The 16,537-nt window shown below is 37.2% G+C and overlaps 1 protein-coding gene across 2 annotated transcripts in view; it reads right to left on the reverse strand.

The window, feature by feature from the left end:
- Window positions 1-444: 444 nt before the first annotated feature.
- The window catches only part of NUP205 (nucleoporin 205), a 51,312-nt gene continuing 35,219 nt past the window's right edge, over window positions 445-16,537 (reverse strand). For both annotated transcript variants that reach the window (XM_027680007.1, XM_027680008.1), the window contains 17 exons: window positions 16,254-16,334; window positions 15,257-15,448; window positions 13,396-13,666; window positions 12,861-12,959; window positions 11,311-11,459; window positions 10,398-10,589; window positions 9,445-9,566; window positions 8,223-8,361; window positions 7,882-8,008; window positions 6,856-6,932; window positions 5,866-5,994; window positions 5,211-5,337; window positions 4,335-4,501; window positions 3,820-3,943; window positions 2,829-2,957; window positions 2,141-2,214; window positions 445-1,119 (listed from right to left, as the gene is read on the reverse strand). In XM_027680007.1, coding sequence (XP_027535808.1) covers window positions 967-1,119; window positions 2,141-2,214; window positions 2,829-2,957; window positions 3,820-3,943; window positions 4,335-4,501; window positions 5,211-5,337; window positions 5,866-5,994; window positions 6,856-6,932; window positions 7,882-8,008; window positions 8,223-8,361; window positions 9,445-9,566; window positions 10,398-10,589; window positions 11,311-11,459; window positions 12,861-12,959; window positions 13,396-13,666; window positions 15,257-15,448; window positions 16,254-16,334 — 2,352 coding nt within the window. In that variant the 3' untranslated portion in view covers window positions 445-966. The remainder of the gene's footprint in view (window positions 1,120-2,140; window positions 2,215-2,828; window positions 2,958-3,819; window positions 3,944-4,334; window positions 4,502-5,210; window positions 5,338-5,865; window positions 5,995-6,855; window positions 6,933-7,881; window positions 8,009-8,222; window positions 8,362-9,444; window positions 9,567-10,397; window positions 10,590-11,310; window positions 11,460-12,860; window positions 12,960-13,395; window positions 13,667-15,256; window positions 15,449-16,253; window positions 16,335-16,537) is intronic.

Genomic DNA, 16,537 nt, shown 5'->3' on the forward strand with positions numbered 1-16,537 from the left:
AGCAGGGCTGTCATCATCCCTGCATGAAAATGATGTAATCCATAATTAGTTTGTGCAGATAATAGTTTATAATGATTTTATATTTACTTAAGTAATGAAAACTCAGGGGAAACAATTTACAAGGCACAGGTGGTGAAATGGGCCATAAGATCAGATCGAGTTAAGGGAGAAATGCAACAGATCTCATGTCAATAATCAGTGGTCAAGCCTTTTTTTTTAAATTTTTTTTTTTTACAGAAGAGACAAGGATATATGAATATCTCATTGGAGAACAATCTAACTACAGAACCAACCTACCACTCACAGCTGCTGGCTTCCTCCCCAAGCATTTTATTGTCTTTATACTTCTGTTTCAGCAAGAATAGCACAGAAAATTTTACTCCACAGAGCCATAGGTACCAAACCTAGGGCAATCACATTCCATGACTTTCACCACTCTTTTTCTCCTTATATAAACTTGTTCAAAGTAAAGCAGCTTGTATTTATCTCAGCTGAAAAAAAAGACAAGAGGGAGCAGAAACAAGCAGTTCATGGTGCAAAATGAATACAGAATCCACATCACAGTAATCACAGTCTGCAAGTGATGAAACTTGAATACCATGGTTTCATTAAATCTGTGTGTGAAACAGGAACAACACAGACAAAACTCTTTTAGTTTTCTCTGAAAGCATCCGTAAATGTAATCACAGCTGCAGAACTTCCTGTTTCCTTGATGTCCTCCATTAGAATTCTTTCTTGCTTGAAATTTTACATTAATCATAACTCAGTTGAAAACAATCCTTTATTTTTTCTGTCAGGTTGGGAGCAGTAGGAAAGAATACACAAAACACATCCATAGGGATAAAAAAAAGGAACAAAATATTTTTGACAGTATTTAGAAAATGTCTGATCTAGAAAATACGATGATCCAAAAGGCCTGCCCTTATACATTGCTTCATGGGCCAAGCAGCACGTATCAAGAGTCTTTCAGGTCCTTGATATCCTTAGGAGACCACGGATACGTCTAACAAGAGCTTGAATAAAGGTGTATCGTGACCGAACCTTGGAATATAAACCTTCGATTTCCAGAAGCTTCTTCTGCAGAGATTCACCAAAGCTGTTTGTGGCTTCAAACTGAAGCTGAAGAACAGAGATCAGATGCAGTCATCAATACAAAATCTTCTCTTCCTGTAACATCAGCTTATCCATCATCAACTGACTGTCAACTCTTTCGCTATGATTTACTTCTGAACTGCTTTCAAAAGAATTTTTTTCTGACTCTTCTAATAAATACTACTTGCATTCTTCCCTCATGTTTTTCTCCATAAATTATATAATGGATCGACTTTCTATGGAGGTTTTTGGGTGACTCAGCACATTTACTGATTATCTCAATATTACCTCTTTATAACCTCTCCAAGTTTTAGGAATTAAATTCCTGTTCTAGGAATTATCAGTTATAATTCAGCTTCTTCAGTTACAGTCACACAAACACGTCTTCCAATTAAAATTTTCCTAGTCTAGAAGGACTTAAGGACTGTTTAGGAGTTAAGAGTCCAATTTTTTCATTAATACATATGTAAAAAGTCACTGAAAAAATTAATTACATGCTAAGTATTTTAGCAAGATGATGCTGTACATATTAAATTGCTGTGTAAGTGGAAATTACTTCTGGGCTAGCATTCACATTATATAGCCGCAATTTCTGTTACCCTTTTGATCTCCTTTCTCTACAGCCTAGCTGCAGCTGAGCTGTAGTAAACAGCCATAGGATCACAGAAATCTGGGAAACTTGCCCTCATATTGCGAGTCTTTCAAGGATAACTGACATTTTCAGAGAGCTATTATTAAAAAAAACCATATCAGTTGACCACTTTGTAAGAAAAAAAGAATGATGATTTTTTTTTTGTAAGTATAGCTCGTTTTTCATTTAACTTTTCATATTAAGATTCAAAGATAGTTGCGCAGTGGCACAACGGCCACCTGTTTCACAATACTTTCCAAAAAAATTCTGCAATGCTTCATTAATCCTAAATTAAGTTATATGCTGTTATTGCAGGTTGTTCAGAGGTGGGAAAACAACAGTCAGCCTGCTCCCAACAGCTGCATGGTAGTCAGGCACACTCTGTACCCTGCAGTAGACTAGACCGTCACGTCTCACCTGTTCTATATCATGCTGGCTCACCCGATTCAGTCCACTACTGAAATCCAAGTTAGGCTCAGAACCAAAGGAATCTAGCAATAGAAAATGAGATGTTAAAATTATGTTGGCTGCTCCATACTGTCTCTCTATCAAGTTGTAAAATGAGTTTAAAACAGAGTGTTCCAAATTCGTCAGTAAGCTTTTGCATTAGTAATTATACTAATTTTTTTACTTAAATGATTTAGAGAAGATACATACAGAGTGACTCATAAATAGTTTTGACCACACGACACAGCGCTTTCAGCAAAAAACTCCTCCCCAAAACCCCTTCTCCCTTTCTGACTTCCTTCCATTCCTTTTTTTTTTTAAAAACGAAATTCAACAAATTTAAAATCGTCTGGTGAATCAATGGTACCTATAATTCTGAAAAATACTTTTGAACTTCACTTAGTTGGAACAACAGAAATAAAAAAATAGTTACTTTTACTTTCCTTTGGAGGTTACGTGTAATACACAAAACCCAAAAGTCCAGGAGTCAACAGTATCTGTATTGCCAGTTCTCCAGTAGAAAATCCAAAGGTATGCCAAATCCAAAAAAAAAATCTTTTATTACATATAAATGGAAATATATTAATAGTAGCAAATCAGTTTTGAAGTTAACCATCAGAAGTTATTCAAAGGCATTTTGATGTTTCAGAAATTTTACCTTGCAGCCTTCCTTTCTTAAATGACATCCTAGAGGACAGCAGCGGGTCTTGGGAGTCAGCGGGTGTGCAATGCAGTAGATAGTGTTCCAGATGACGCCAAAGAATGAAGAGACATATTTCTATAATATCTGCAGACACGTCTAAGTGAAGGAGCCCAATTTTGTTGTGTTTAGATAGTACATTTACTATATATTTACATACTTGGAAGCAGCTGAAGATGTTAGCTCAACCATCTCTCATCCCCCTCTGCCACAGCCTGGCAATGAATCGCTCGCCCTCACTCTCCTTATCTCTTCAGTGCAGTGCTGGCTCCCTCACTGCTACTCACCCTTAAAGCCTTAAACCAGCCCTCCACAGCAGAGCACAGTATGAGTGCTCATACAGTTTGTCATGGTAGCTCAGCTGCAGAGACAGTGAATAAAAGGTGAGGTTATAAAGCCAGGGATGGCAGTAACATCGTTGGTGACAACAGGTAAGTGTGCAAGAACACATCTTTCCCAAGGGAGATTTCAGAGGAAAATTATGATCTGTTGAAGACAATTCTTTTGTGCATGACTGGTTATTTCCATAGATTTACTGGTGTTTATGAGATTAGGTTTATGCAAGGTGGACTATAAGACTGGAAACTTCAGTTATGACAGGCACATCAAAATTATTTTTCAGAATATTTCTTCCACCGCACTTCTATGTATGTGAATGTTTAGGAAGTCTGGGTACTTAATTGAAGAACTGGGCTGTAACTACTCCTTTATTATCATGTAGCAGAAAGTCTTAGCAGGGACTCAAAAATGGGAATTACTAACTTGAAAATACTTACATTCTGGCAATAGCACAGCAATACCCTCTTAATTTAATTGTCGGTATTTCAAATTTCCTTTTTGCAAAAGGTTTTGCTCAAAGTGGTCAGAAATCCAGGTAAAAACACCTGTTTATATATCTCTGCTTTTCTGCAGCATCACCTTGGAGGTCATTTCAATTTCAGAAGGATACAAGAACAGAGAGAGAGCAGCTTGGCTCGGTTGTTTATTAGCTTCACCAAGCGTCGCCTTGCCAATACATATTTTTGTGAAGTGGAAATCTTGTCAACTCCAGCTGGCATAACTGACTGACACAGCTGTGGTCAGAAGAGAAAAAAACAGACTGTAGAAAATCATAGACTATCAAGAGAAATAAGCAAATAAGATTACGTATTAGTACCTAGAACTTTCTTGTAAGCTACTATTTCTTCAAAACCTATTCAAAATAGAGAATTTTGAATTTGATGACTGAAAAATGGAAAAATTAAACGTATCCCCAAACAACTATTATGAAAATCACAACTTTTACAAAGTTAAGCCAAATATTTTCCCTAAAGTTTTAGATCACCCATTCTATGGACCCCTTCAGCAGTAGAAGGAAGGAATATGCACATGAAGTGAAAGTGCTTACTTATCTAAGATGCTTTGGAGTCTCTGTTACAGCTATGTCTAAGTTACTACAATACATAAATTACAGAAGAAAATTACCTCTTTTATTTCATCTGGTGGTAGTTGCTCCACATTTTGCAGTTTGTTAACACTCTGACGATGGCTGTCATAGTAACTGAAGAAATCACTAGTGCTCTGCTTCAGCAGGTAGACAATAATGCCCAGGCCAGGCAAGTGCCAATACGGGACCACTGGTGCTTGTGTATCTAGACAAGATGTTGAACAAGTTAAAATAAATTAAAAAAAAAAAAAGTCCAAACCACCTAAAAAATCCCAAGGAACCAATAAGGTATGCTCTCTGTCAATAAAGTAGTCAAAGTCAGGAAAGCACTGACAAGTTTATATTTTGCACTCGTGTGTCGGAAGTAACACAAATGAAAGTCTAGGCAAAAAATTCTGTGGCTGCAGTACTGAGCGTAACATGTGAAATGTAACTAGATTAGAAGTCTTACTATTTACATATTTTAACCACTCAACTGCATAATAGCATACTGTAAACTCTTGCCACACATTGTAGTAGTTCCAATCAGCATCAAAACACATCTTACATGTCATAAATGAAGTCCTAGTTTCACATAAAGTAACCCAGCACAGTGCTGAAAAAGAGAAACCCGCACCTTCCCCTCTCTTGTGCTATTTATTTACATACACATTTCTTTACCAATATATATGTTTCTGAGGTTGCCATGGGAAGTGAATGAAAAGAATTTGTTTGGTTTAAACTTGGATTAGTTTCCTGATTTGGCTTAGTGCAAGGTTGAACAAGCATATCCAGAATTGGAAAACGAGCAGCTACAGTACTGGCATAAAGTGACTTAAAGTGTATGTGAAACTACAGCTTCTAGGCTCATAATTTTCAACTAGCCCAAATGTCACACCATTCAGTCTCATAAAATAGCAAGTCAAAAAGCTCACCCTGACGAGGCCCATCTCGGTTGGTTGATTCTGACAGGCTAGGAGTAAACAGACAAACAGTGTGCTGAAAACTGGGCGCGCTTTGCAACATAAGTGATTCACAGTATTCCATCACGTTTGCACAGATCTGCCAACAAAGGGGAAAAAAAAAGACAGCATGTCAATTACAATATCTGCAGGCTTTGGAACATTAAATTTTAAATGGATAATTGTCAATGAACAACATGCTTTGCTCCTCTCCTCATCAAAATGTGACAATTCTATTTTCTTACCAGTTACAGCTTCAAGTCTAGGATTTGCAACTTTGTCTCTTTCCCAAAACTGCTAGCTAAAATTTCTGGATAATAGTTAGTCCCCTGTGGCTCTAACTCATATTAGCCATTGCCCTCTATACCCAGCCTTAGTTTTGAATATTTCTGATCAATTTAAGGTTTTGAAGTTCACCGAGTTTGTACCCAAAACAATAAAGGTTTCTAAAGTAAATTTATGTAAACACACTTTCAAAGGTTGCTTTAAATAAAATGTGGGATACCATACCAAACTAAAACCAGCGTAGAGCATTACCAATGTCATATGAAAGTATGGTAACTAAACAAATCTGCACAGCAAGTAAAAGGTTTAGACTGAAGGTCCTAGGAGCTTCTTGTGTCCTTACCTGTTGCATGGCCAACTCAATTTCATCCCTTTTGTTCACTCTGTCTCCCCCTGCATTATCATCTTGCAGTTTGAACTGGCGTAGTCTGTCTGAACCGCCAAACCGACTTAGAAGTCCTAAGCACTGCCGCTGCCATAAGAAAAAAACATTTGAATTTGTATCTCAACAAATGAAGTGCATGATTCTTTTCACTGAAGTGATACATGTCCCTTAAAACAGAAGAGTAAATGTAGCTTAAAAAAAAAAGCAATGCAGACAAAACTGTTAGCACTTTGTAAACAAAACTAAAATTTTTAAAAGCACAGTGTTTTAACTCACCTTTAATTAATTTAGAAATTTATGGCAACCTAAAACACTGCCAATGAGAAATTAACGCAATTCAAACGTCCTCAACTTTGTCTTATTTCTCTTGCAGACTATTATACTGATTCATGACAGTTTAGGTTTACCCATTCCCACACCCAAAACACCCATATAGACAAACTAACAAAATCTGAACATGGAGATAGTAATTTCTGTAGAAATAGAGTGCAAAAACTAATTCAGTAGCAATTCAACAGGAAAGAAATAAAACAGTAGCATGTGATAAGCCAAACTGTGGAGCTGGAGACATGCTTGTGGCAAAGTGGTAACAGTATTTCTGCATTTACTTCACATGCTTTGGTGTTGACTTCAAATTCTCCTCCACATAAAATGAACCCTAAGCCAGGGAGGGAAACAGAGGCCCTGATGCAACTCTGATGTTACCAAATATTATCTTTTCTACTGAGCAGGGAAGTCGGGGAGACCCCAATAAAACAAACCACCAAAACCCTGTACCACTCACACACAAACCACCCCCACAAAAAACCCCAAACTACCACACATTTATCATGATGGTGGAAAACATCCCTTTCATAACTGCTGCTATTCAGAGTAAAAAAAAGGAAGAACTGCATCTAGATAGACAATTCTAAAAGGACAAGGGTTAAATATATACAACTTTATTACCTGAAATCGCCCTATGTGTCCTTGTAGTTCCATCTGTGTCCCTTCATTAACATCTATGTCCAGCTCACTCAACACTCCTAATAAAAGATACAGCCATTAAATAACTGTTTGTTTTTTTCTTAAACAGATTTATGCAGTATATACATTTAAATACAAGCACTGATCAGAAAAATTTCAGTCCAACATACAACTTGTATTTTGCAGAATTTTTGAGTAAAATATTCAGATATGAATGCAGCTACTAGAAGATGCAAGAGAGCATGTAGCTTACTGTTCTGGTAAGTAATTAAATGGGGGCAAGGGGGAAGGGAGGTTGGGATGGAAATTGTACAAAGCTCTTTACAGTGTAAGCAAAGAAACATTTGGGCTCAACCTACAGCTCTGCATTCCTTTCTATTGTAGTCAGACATCTATCCTGAACAAAGAAAGCCATCAAATCAAAATAGAGAACTTATTTTGAAATGGTAAGAAAGTCCTCCAGCATGCAGAAGAAATCACTATATCCATCACGATAATTATTAGCCCTCTGAGAAGATAAGTCACTCAAGAGAAATGTCAGCACACTAATCTGCAGCACTTCCCCCAGGAAGTTTTCTTTTGTAAATAAACAAAAACAGAGAAGACATTAACAAAAAATATGGGTATGCAAACAATTTTCTATCTTCATTTCTTCAGTCACAGAACTTACTGAATGAAAATTCTTTTTTGAAGATAGCGCTTATATTTTGAACACTTCTATTTGTAAGTTTTCTCCAAAACAAAAAGTACTTACTGTCAGGTAGCATGATGAAAGGAAAAGGGAAAGTCAAATACATATGGGTAAGAGCATTATGTCCACTGCAAATTTGTCATATTTAAGCAAGAACAATTAATTAACATTTTTTAATTTTTCCCAGAGCTCTACATGTCAGAAAAGTTCTGTATTGTTGTAGATATTCTCTTCTATGTCTTACTATTTCTTTACAAAAAACAAAGCCTGAGATTCATGCAGATGGGGCGAAGAGACTCCAAAACGGCAGTTCCTACCAGGCAAAGCTGCCTTGCTGATTATTCCTGTCAGGGAGGCCAGCTCCTGGAGAGATCCAACACTAACATCTTGACACCTCAGGATTGCCTGGATAGTATCTGAATGGGAAATTAGAAACTGCAAAACCTGTACCACAAGAAGAAAAGGGAAAATATGAATGACTCAAAATTTAACAGCAAGCAGAGAAGAAGCAATGCTTTTACTTTTGAAGAATTTTAAGTGACCTCCTGTACCAGTGAAGATGGGATTTTTTTAAAAAAGCTTACTTTCAGAGCAAAGGGACATAAATTTCCTTTGAATGAGCAGTAGCAGTGATCCTCTAGCATCTTTCGGGACTTACCTGTCCTGCTGCTTGCAGGTGTTGTGCCATACCAGATGTGAGGATCACTTGGCACAGCTGAAGAGCTGGAAGAAGAATCTGGCGATAACGTTCCACTGGAGCAGGAATGAAGACTGGGGGATCTCTCATTGCATACATTCTTAAGAGGTTTAAAAAAAAAAAAAAAAAGATAAAGGTTGCAAGATGAGTGAAGTCCACTAGTGAGGCAGAGCCTCAGCCTACAATGACCCTCAAGAACCTAGAAGCATTCACATTTCAATAACAGGTCCAGACTTGAACTGAGTGTATATTGGAAAAGCAACACATTTATGATATACAGCTGCTGTCAGACATTTTCTCTAAGCAGAGAAAATTACTTCTTTGTACTGTACTACATTAAATCAGATTACTTGGTTGTAGAAACACAACATCTGTTTACATTTATATAAAACAAAGTATTCTCAAATATTTTAGGAAGAGGTGTGCTCCATTCTAAAGCAGCTGATAAACAGTCCTCTAAAAATGTCCTATATGTTTTATACAATCTTATACATCAAACTGGAACTTTTAAACAGAGTACCTTGTCTAAGGCTTAAATTTTTTCAAAGTGTTTGAACCCCCTGTGTGTCATTAAGAACTGTAAATTTAAAACAAGGACCAAGGCTTGAAATCAACCAGTGTGATTTCACCTAAATGTGGAATTTTCTTCTCTGAGATCTTCTCTCAGTCACTTCACAATGGCTAACAGGGCAACACATCAAGAAACTTGGCAGGCAATATATAAATGTGAATTTTTATTTTTTTTAAATACATCATAAAATATTTCTGAAATGGCATTTAATTTACTGCTCTCTCATTAATGCTTTATGGGGGAGGACAAACTCTGCACTTTTTGTTCACCAACTGAAAAGTCCACAAAATAAGTTTACAGTGTAGGCTGTTTTTCAAACATTACAGTCTAAATTATTTAGTAATAATCCATTGATCATTCCTATCTATCAAATAAATACATTTTTACATAGTCTAAGTAACTAGCATGCAAGTACAACTTCATACTCACTTATCTGAAATTTTTCTCTCAATAAAACGTACCTTTAAACTGAATTGATAGGTTAAAGAAACACACACACACAAAGAATAAACCTACAAATCATTATTCAAAAACCCTCAGGATATAAAAAGACATCATATACTTCCAAGACTATATCACAGTTTCATAATCAGCCAGGGAACCAACACTTACCCCTGATGGTCTGTTTCGGGTCGCATGTCATACACTTGACACTGTGCCAGCCGCACAATCACTCCAGATCGCAACAGCTCTAGTGCACCTTGCTGACTTTTAGCTATTCTAGTGAGGAATGCCTAGACAAGAGTAGAGAAGGTTAAGTATTGGAGATGTGCAATGAGACTTATGATGACTATTTTTTTAAGTATTGGAGATGTGCAATGAGACTTATGATGACTATTTTTTCTTTTGATTTTAGCATCATTTCAAATACTACTATTTTAGTAAAATACTGTTGAATACATTTAGTGCAGGTAGCTCAGCGTGCAGCTGCACTGCTAGTTGGAGATTGAGCTCTGGGTGGCAGGAAATGGCAGGAGCCTGAGGCAAGAGGCTGTGAACTGGTGCCAACCCTTCACACAGCAAAGAGTATGCGGACCTGTGGCCCAGCCAGGTGACCAGACACTCAGAGACACAGCAGGAGCCAAGGACTCAGCTGCAAGACCCCAGACTCACTGACACAGACTGTGAGGGTATAAAAGCCCAGGGCTTCCTTTGTTCTGGGTCCCTCCTTGGAGGCACCAGCTTGAGCTTTTGTTCTGTTGTTGCACCACGATTAAATTATTTTAAGGATCCAGACGTCTGAGACTCTGCTCTGAGAAATCTGTGGTCAAAGTGGTAAGGAAACCTTGTGTGACTGTGTGGGTGTGGTGACTGTAGGGAGTCAAGAGGGTCACCCAGTGGTTCACTGGAGCCACCTGCTGCGAGGGGGCTTCGTTCTCAGCAGTTAAAATCTCTGGTGGTGCAAGTGTGACTGCCAGAGTGGCTCCTGGATGGTCAGACAGGAAAGTTTCCTTAACAATATCTCCAAGTTCAATCAATGCAAAGTATAGACAAACAACTTCTACTAAAAAGTAAAATTAAAAAGTTAACATCACACCACAAAATCATTTCTGAAGTAATATTACCATTTTGGACTCATAGGTGTACAGTGCCTTAAGTAAAGGGGGCTGAGGTGTGAGCAAGCTCTGGAGAGTCAAATCATCATCTGCTAGGCTATCCACAAGCACCTTCAGGTAGCCACTATTGGAGAGATACAACAGCCACTGCTGCTGCTTGTCTACTGAAATAATGTGATCAAGCAAAGCCAATGCCAGCATCTGGGATGAGGGAAGAAAAAAATTAAAAACAAACAAACAAAAATAAAACCAGAATTAGTCTATGAGATCAATGAGATTTTTAACAAATACCTAGAAACATAAAATGCTAAGCAATTCCTTCTAACAGCTTCTTAAAAGCAGAATGCATTTCTCCATCACAATTGCAATCCTTTATGTGAAAAATAGTTCCAGCTTTCTCATGCTAGTATAGTATGAGCCAATTACCTTTCCTCTATTATTCTCTATAAAAATATTACAGATATTGTTGACCAACAACTATGCCAAAACATTTTAATGAAGTATTGCCTCAATCATGATTACCATTTAAAGCCAGTTTGCATCCAGACTAGATTCTTGTCCATCGAAGTTATTATTAGAAATTATAACTTCTTCCTGAAGTCACTAAATCTTCCCAAAGTGAGTAAATAAACTGATAAGTCCATGATTTAAAAAAACTAAAAAGTAAGGTATGTCACAGAGGTCCATACCTACATCTTTTGCAGCAGTGTACTATTTTTAAACCACAGGACACTTAGCTTTGTTGAGAAAAAAAATTAATATGCATGTATGCCCCTACTTTCAACAGCTTGAAGGATGAGTGGGAGGAGAGAAAATTGAAAGAGATTAAGCATCTACAAAAATGTTCTAGTTCCTCTCTTTGCACAGAAGATGTTCTTTAAAACAAACAGAACAGCAATTTCAAAGGAATAGATTCATTTACCCGGCCTATCTCATGGCCATCACAAGCATCACGACAGACCACCTCCATCAGAGCTGCCCCATAACTCTCAATAGTTGCCATGTTTTCCCGTTGCAATTTACTAAACACATCTTCAGGAGCTGTCAGATGTTCCCACATCGTTTTTTTAGCTGTAAAAAGCAAATAAAACAAAAATTGAAAAAATGCAAAGATTGGCAGCTTAGCATTAGCTTAGCTACAGCTCATGCTACGTCCTTCAGGGCATCCTCTTTACCTTGCAACAGAAATGCCCCAAACAACGGACAAGGGTTTTTAAAGGAATTCCAAATGTTCTCCCACAAATCCACTCTTGAGTATCACAAAGGCCAGCCAGAACAAAAAGTGTGTATCTGTTTGCACATACCACCCTTGTAAACAGTATCCATAAAATAATTCAAAGATTCATTACGTGTTACATAGAATATCTAATACATCTAAGAACTGAAGTGTTCAAGGCCAGGCTGGATGGGGCTTTGAGCAACTTGGTCTAGTGGAAGGTGTCCCTGCCCATGGCAGAGGGGTTGGAATGAAATCATCTTTAATGTCTCTCCCAACCCAACCTGCTCCATGATTCTTATGAACTTTCACTGGGACCAAAACATTCAGTCTGAGGGAAGAAAACAAGGCGACTTAGGTGGGAAAGTGATGAAACCAAAGTCAGTAATAAACTACAAAGGGGTCATGACAAATTCAGTTTGCCTTTTTTTTTACTACTGTAGCTCAAAATGCAGACCAAGTAATAGCCATAAGAGTCTGCATGCACAGGTACTAGCCCCAAGGTTGTTTTTTTCAATCCTTGTCCAAGCTCTAAGATTAAATATTGATTAGAAACATTGACAAATCAAGTATTTAAGCCATTCACAGAGAGAATGTGATATCTACCATAAGCACTCTTGGATAAGTAGCAACTCTGGTTGACTTACTTTTTGCTTAGTTTTGGGGGTTGGAATAGCGTGTGTGTGATGCCTTTTTGTTTGTTTCCCCCCAGGAGGATCTTCAGCAAAGGAAGAAAAAAAGATATGAAATAATCTTTTGGGTTTGTTTGGAGGGTTTTTGTGTGGTTGGTGTTTTGCTTTTTTTGCTTTGGATTTGTTTTGTTTTGTTGTTTTGTTTGTTTTTTTTTAAATAAGATCACTATGGTATGAGTGTACATACAGAAGGGGAGGCAATGTATTTCTACTGCTGGGCCTACTAGAGAACAGCCAGTTACAAGTAATCTCCATTCCTTTGACAGTCTTGTAGCTATGATGCAGGGCTTTAAATGGACACAAATTAAATACCTTCTTTTGTGCTACAGGTCAGAAATTTAATATCCTCATCCAGAACAACACATTTTGAATGCATATCTAACTAGACAGGTCAGAATATAAGATATGCATTGTTTAGCATAAGCAATTAATTTCAGAGGCTCTTGGGGTAAGATGGTTTCCATCTATTTCCAGAAGACAACTTATCATTCAGAAACTGTACCATTCAGGGTTTAATAACAATTTTTCAGTTTTGCTATTTTGCAAAATACAGTTAGACCATACCTGCTTCTAAAGTGTCTGGTTCATCTGGTCTCTGGGCAATCTGCAAATAATAAAGCAGTGATCCATAAAGGTGCGTCCTCACTCTCTGGAAGCCACCACCTATTAACAAGAAACATTCACAATTAAAACCAAACAAACGTAAATTCCCTAACACCATCTTCCACTCGCACTTAACTTTCCTATGGCAGTGCTGGCAGAAATCAGTAAAACAACTAGATTTCTTAAGGTGGAGTTCTACTGCTTGCATGAAAGTGTATTTATGAGTAAATTCAGCAAGTTTATGCTACTCCAAAAGAGTGATAATATGAAATTCTATTTACAGTCATTTACACATCTCTGTTTGTTGTTCAGATTTTTTTAAAAAGTATTTGTTTAGGTTTTTTGTTAGTAATATCACTTACATCTATACTAATCATGTAAGATCCACCTCATTAATTAAGCAAAATCTTCACTGCAGTAACAGAAAGCAGCTCAGCCCATCTTTTTACTCTTGGCAGTTGGAATTTCCCCACACACACTGCAAAGGTCAACACACCTGTTTTCAAAATGAAATCCAGCAGTTTTTTTAAGATGATGTGGAGGGAGGAGTCACCAATGGAAGCAAAACCCATGGATATGCTCTCAGAGCCAGGTGATGAGGTAAAAGAACCATCCAGCATCAAGACATATTGGGACTGTCCCGCCATGGGGACTGCAAGTGGCTGTTTCTGCTCAGTTTTCACAGACTGACTCAGGTGGGCAGTCAGGGTGAACACAGCCCCTGCCACCACTGGCATCAGCTCCTGAGCTGCATCATCATCAAGGATCTTAATAAAAAAGAAAGAAAAAAAAAGGCAAAAGAAAAAAAGTTTAAAGTGTCTGATTTCATGAGTTATTAGAACAATTAATTCAGCCTCTCACAACTATTTCATTTATGTATGCATAAGGATTTATTTAGGCACTATTTTAAACCACATCAAAATCTGTAATGTCAGCAACTTGTTCAGAAACCTGAATTGAACACATTTTAATTGAGAAGACCATTCTGTTTTTTATTTACATAAATCACAGGCAGGATGATAATCAAATCTGGATGGCAAAAAGGGAAGAAATGTGCTGACATTTGAGCTGCTTTATCGGTAAAATATCTAAACCTAAGCTGGGGAAAGAACAACCAAGACCTTATTTGCTTTACAGCTATTTAAGAAAACTATTCTCACTAAAAATGTGAAGGTACAACTTAGAAAATTCAAAGACTTGAGCATCAAAGAAGCATTAAGACATTGTGGAGAAACACTAACAAGAAGTTAGCATGTACTATTTTTGTTCACGTCATCATTTAAAAGGTAAACCTGGTATCTTTATCACTAACACTCAAGGAGATTTCCTTTTAAGCAATATAGTCATTTAGTAAAGTAGTTCAAATATTCTCAATAGACAGTAACAATAATTTTTTTCTCAAATTCACAATGATCTTCACTAAAGCATTATAGAAAATTAAGAGTCTGAAATTTCCTCTCTATAATGATTTAAGAAAGAAACAAATTTCTTCAGCTAGTAAAGACCTCCCCATTTCCCATTTTTTTAATTTTGTTCACACAAAAAACAAAATCAGTGCTCCACTAAAAAATAGTTTTTAGGTAGCTCCTGCAGAAAAAAATAATGGAAGTAACAAAAACAATACCCAAAAAGGTTACTTTTTTCTTTAAAAAGATATATCATTTTCATATATATTTCTCAAAATAAAAACTCTATTAATCAGAACTACAAACCACACAACTCTCACAATAAAGCAAAAAAATGATAATGCTCAGCAGCCTAAACAACAGAAGGATCCTTCATTAACTTTTGCCTTTGCAAATGGCTGTGTCAGTAATAACTGTCTAGTCTGTCTTGAAAATTATTACTATGACTCAGCAGTAAAATACCTAGACTTTTAAGACAAAAGCTCACACATCCAAAAGCCTTTCTAACTGTAAAATCTTTAATTTTTCTACTATGAAGTTTCATTCAACTCTTTCATTTTTCAAAAGCAGCAGCAGTAGGATTTGCAGTGAGCCATCTAAACGCAATACATTAGCAAATGCAGTGCTTTTTGCCTTCAGCCTTCAATAAGTTCTTCTTTGTTCCTCATCAAAATGGGATGTTTCTTTTTCACACATCCTTTCCTGCCTACTGTCATACTGGATTATACTGAAATGTCTTTAAAATTTGTCAACATGTGATTTAAAGTTCAACAGTAACTTTGCAAGAATACAGAGGATCCCCTCTGTCCACAGTGCATTCAACTTGAGCAAGCAGAAAACTAAAAAGAATACTAAAAGCAGACGATTTGGATTACAACTTGTAGTACTTTCACGTAACAAGACACAGCAACAAAGTTCAAAGTTCAAAGCTGATTTCCAGGACAGCACTACCTTGTCATGGACATCCTGCAATAGATCACGGATAATCAGTTGTCTGTCCTCAGCCTGTATGAGATCCTGGGGACAAGCAGTGAGTATGATTTCCACCAGCTGTCTCCATGACTCCAGAGCATGCCTCTTAGCATGGAGGCACTGCAGCAGCTTGTTCCGCTCCACTACATACTGCAGGATCGTGTTGATCTCCTAAACACCCACGACAAAGAAACTGAGTTACAATACGCTAAAAGAAATTAACAGCAAAGACAGACTTCAAGATGACAATTTTATCTATTGGTAATAGCCTTCAGAAAAAAAAAAGTTGTCTTCAGCTTATTAGAAACAAGCTGCTACTATTACTTTAACAAGACAGTTCATTTCATTTTTGAGCTACTTTTCACAAGGCCGTTCACTGTGAATGTCTCAATCCCACAGGAAAAATTCTTTTCTAGCCCTTTAAAAATCAAAACAAAAACAACTATGAGAAATCTATTTGTGCCTTTTCTTCCCATCTAGTCTGAGTCATCTCTCCTTTATCCTTCACATGCATTTAGCCAATTTCAACTATATTTATACAATGGTAGGAATCTCAGAAAATTAAGTGCCAAGTTCACTGAAACTACAGCTGTGTAGAAGAAAGGAGAAATAAACTGGCATGCCCTGAGAGAAAGGCAAGATGAACTTGGCTGTAAGATGAACAGAGTGTACTTGTCAACAGCCAAGCTTGACATGAGTACATATTGCTTTCTGTACAGTGGGGTGGGAGCTGCAGTTGTTATCAGTAGTGGTGAGGGAAAAGGTTAAAGAAAAAAGAAGAGAGACTCCAGATCTGCTGTTTAGAGAACAGTACAGTAAGAAGTAGTTTATCTTATCGATTTTTTTTTCTTCAGGAATTACTAACTCAAAATTAGGACTCAAATCCACAAGCTTTCACAGTAAAGCTTACTGCCTGACAGGGTATGAAATCCACCAAAAGCAGCAACAAACAGTAGTTAATTTTTCCTATACTTACCTCCATAAGTAAAGGTCTCTGGCCTATTGCTGCCATTCCTTGAAGAGCATTGACTTCTGCAACCAGAACTCTGTGAAGGTACTGAAATTACAACATTAAAAAAGAAACTTTAATGATGATGTTGTTTAATCTGGCAGGTAGATAAACATCACACTACCACTCATTCCCTGCCCCTACCCGCCCCAGTGGGATGGGAGACAGAACTGGGGGAAAAAAGTAAAATTTGTGAGTTGAGATAAAGACAGTTTAATAGGACAGAAAAGGAAGGGGTGGAGGGAGGGAAA

The sequence above is a fragment of the Neopelma chrysocephalum genome, unplaced genomic scaffold, assembly GCF_003984885.1.
Source record: "Neopelma chrysocephalum unplaced genomic scaffold, ASM398488v2 Primary Assembly neopelma1_59, whole genome shotgun sequence".
In the NCBI taxonomy this organism is placed as follows: Eukaryota; Metazoa; Chordata; class Aves; order Passeriformes; family Pipridae; genus Neopelma; species Neopelma chrysocephalum.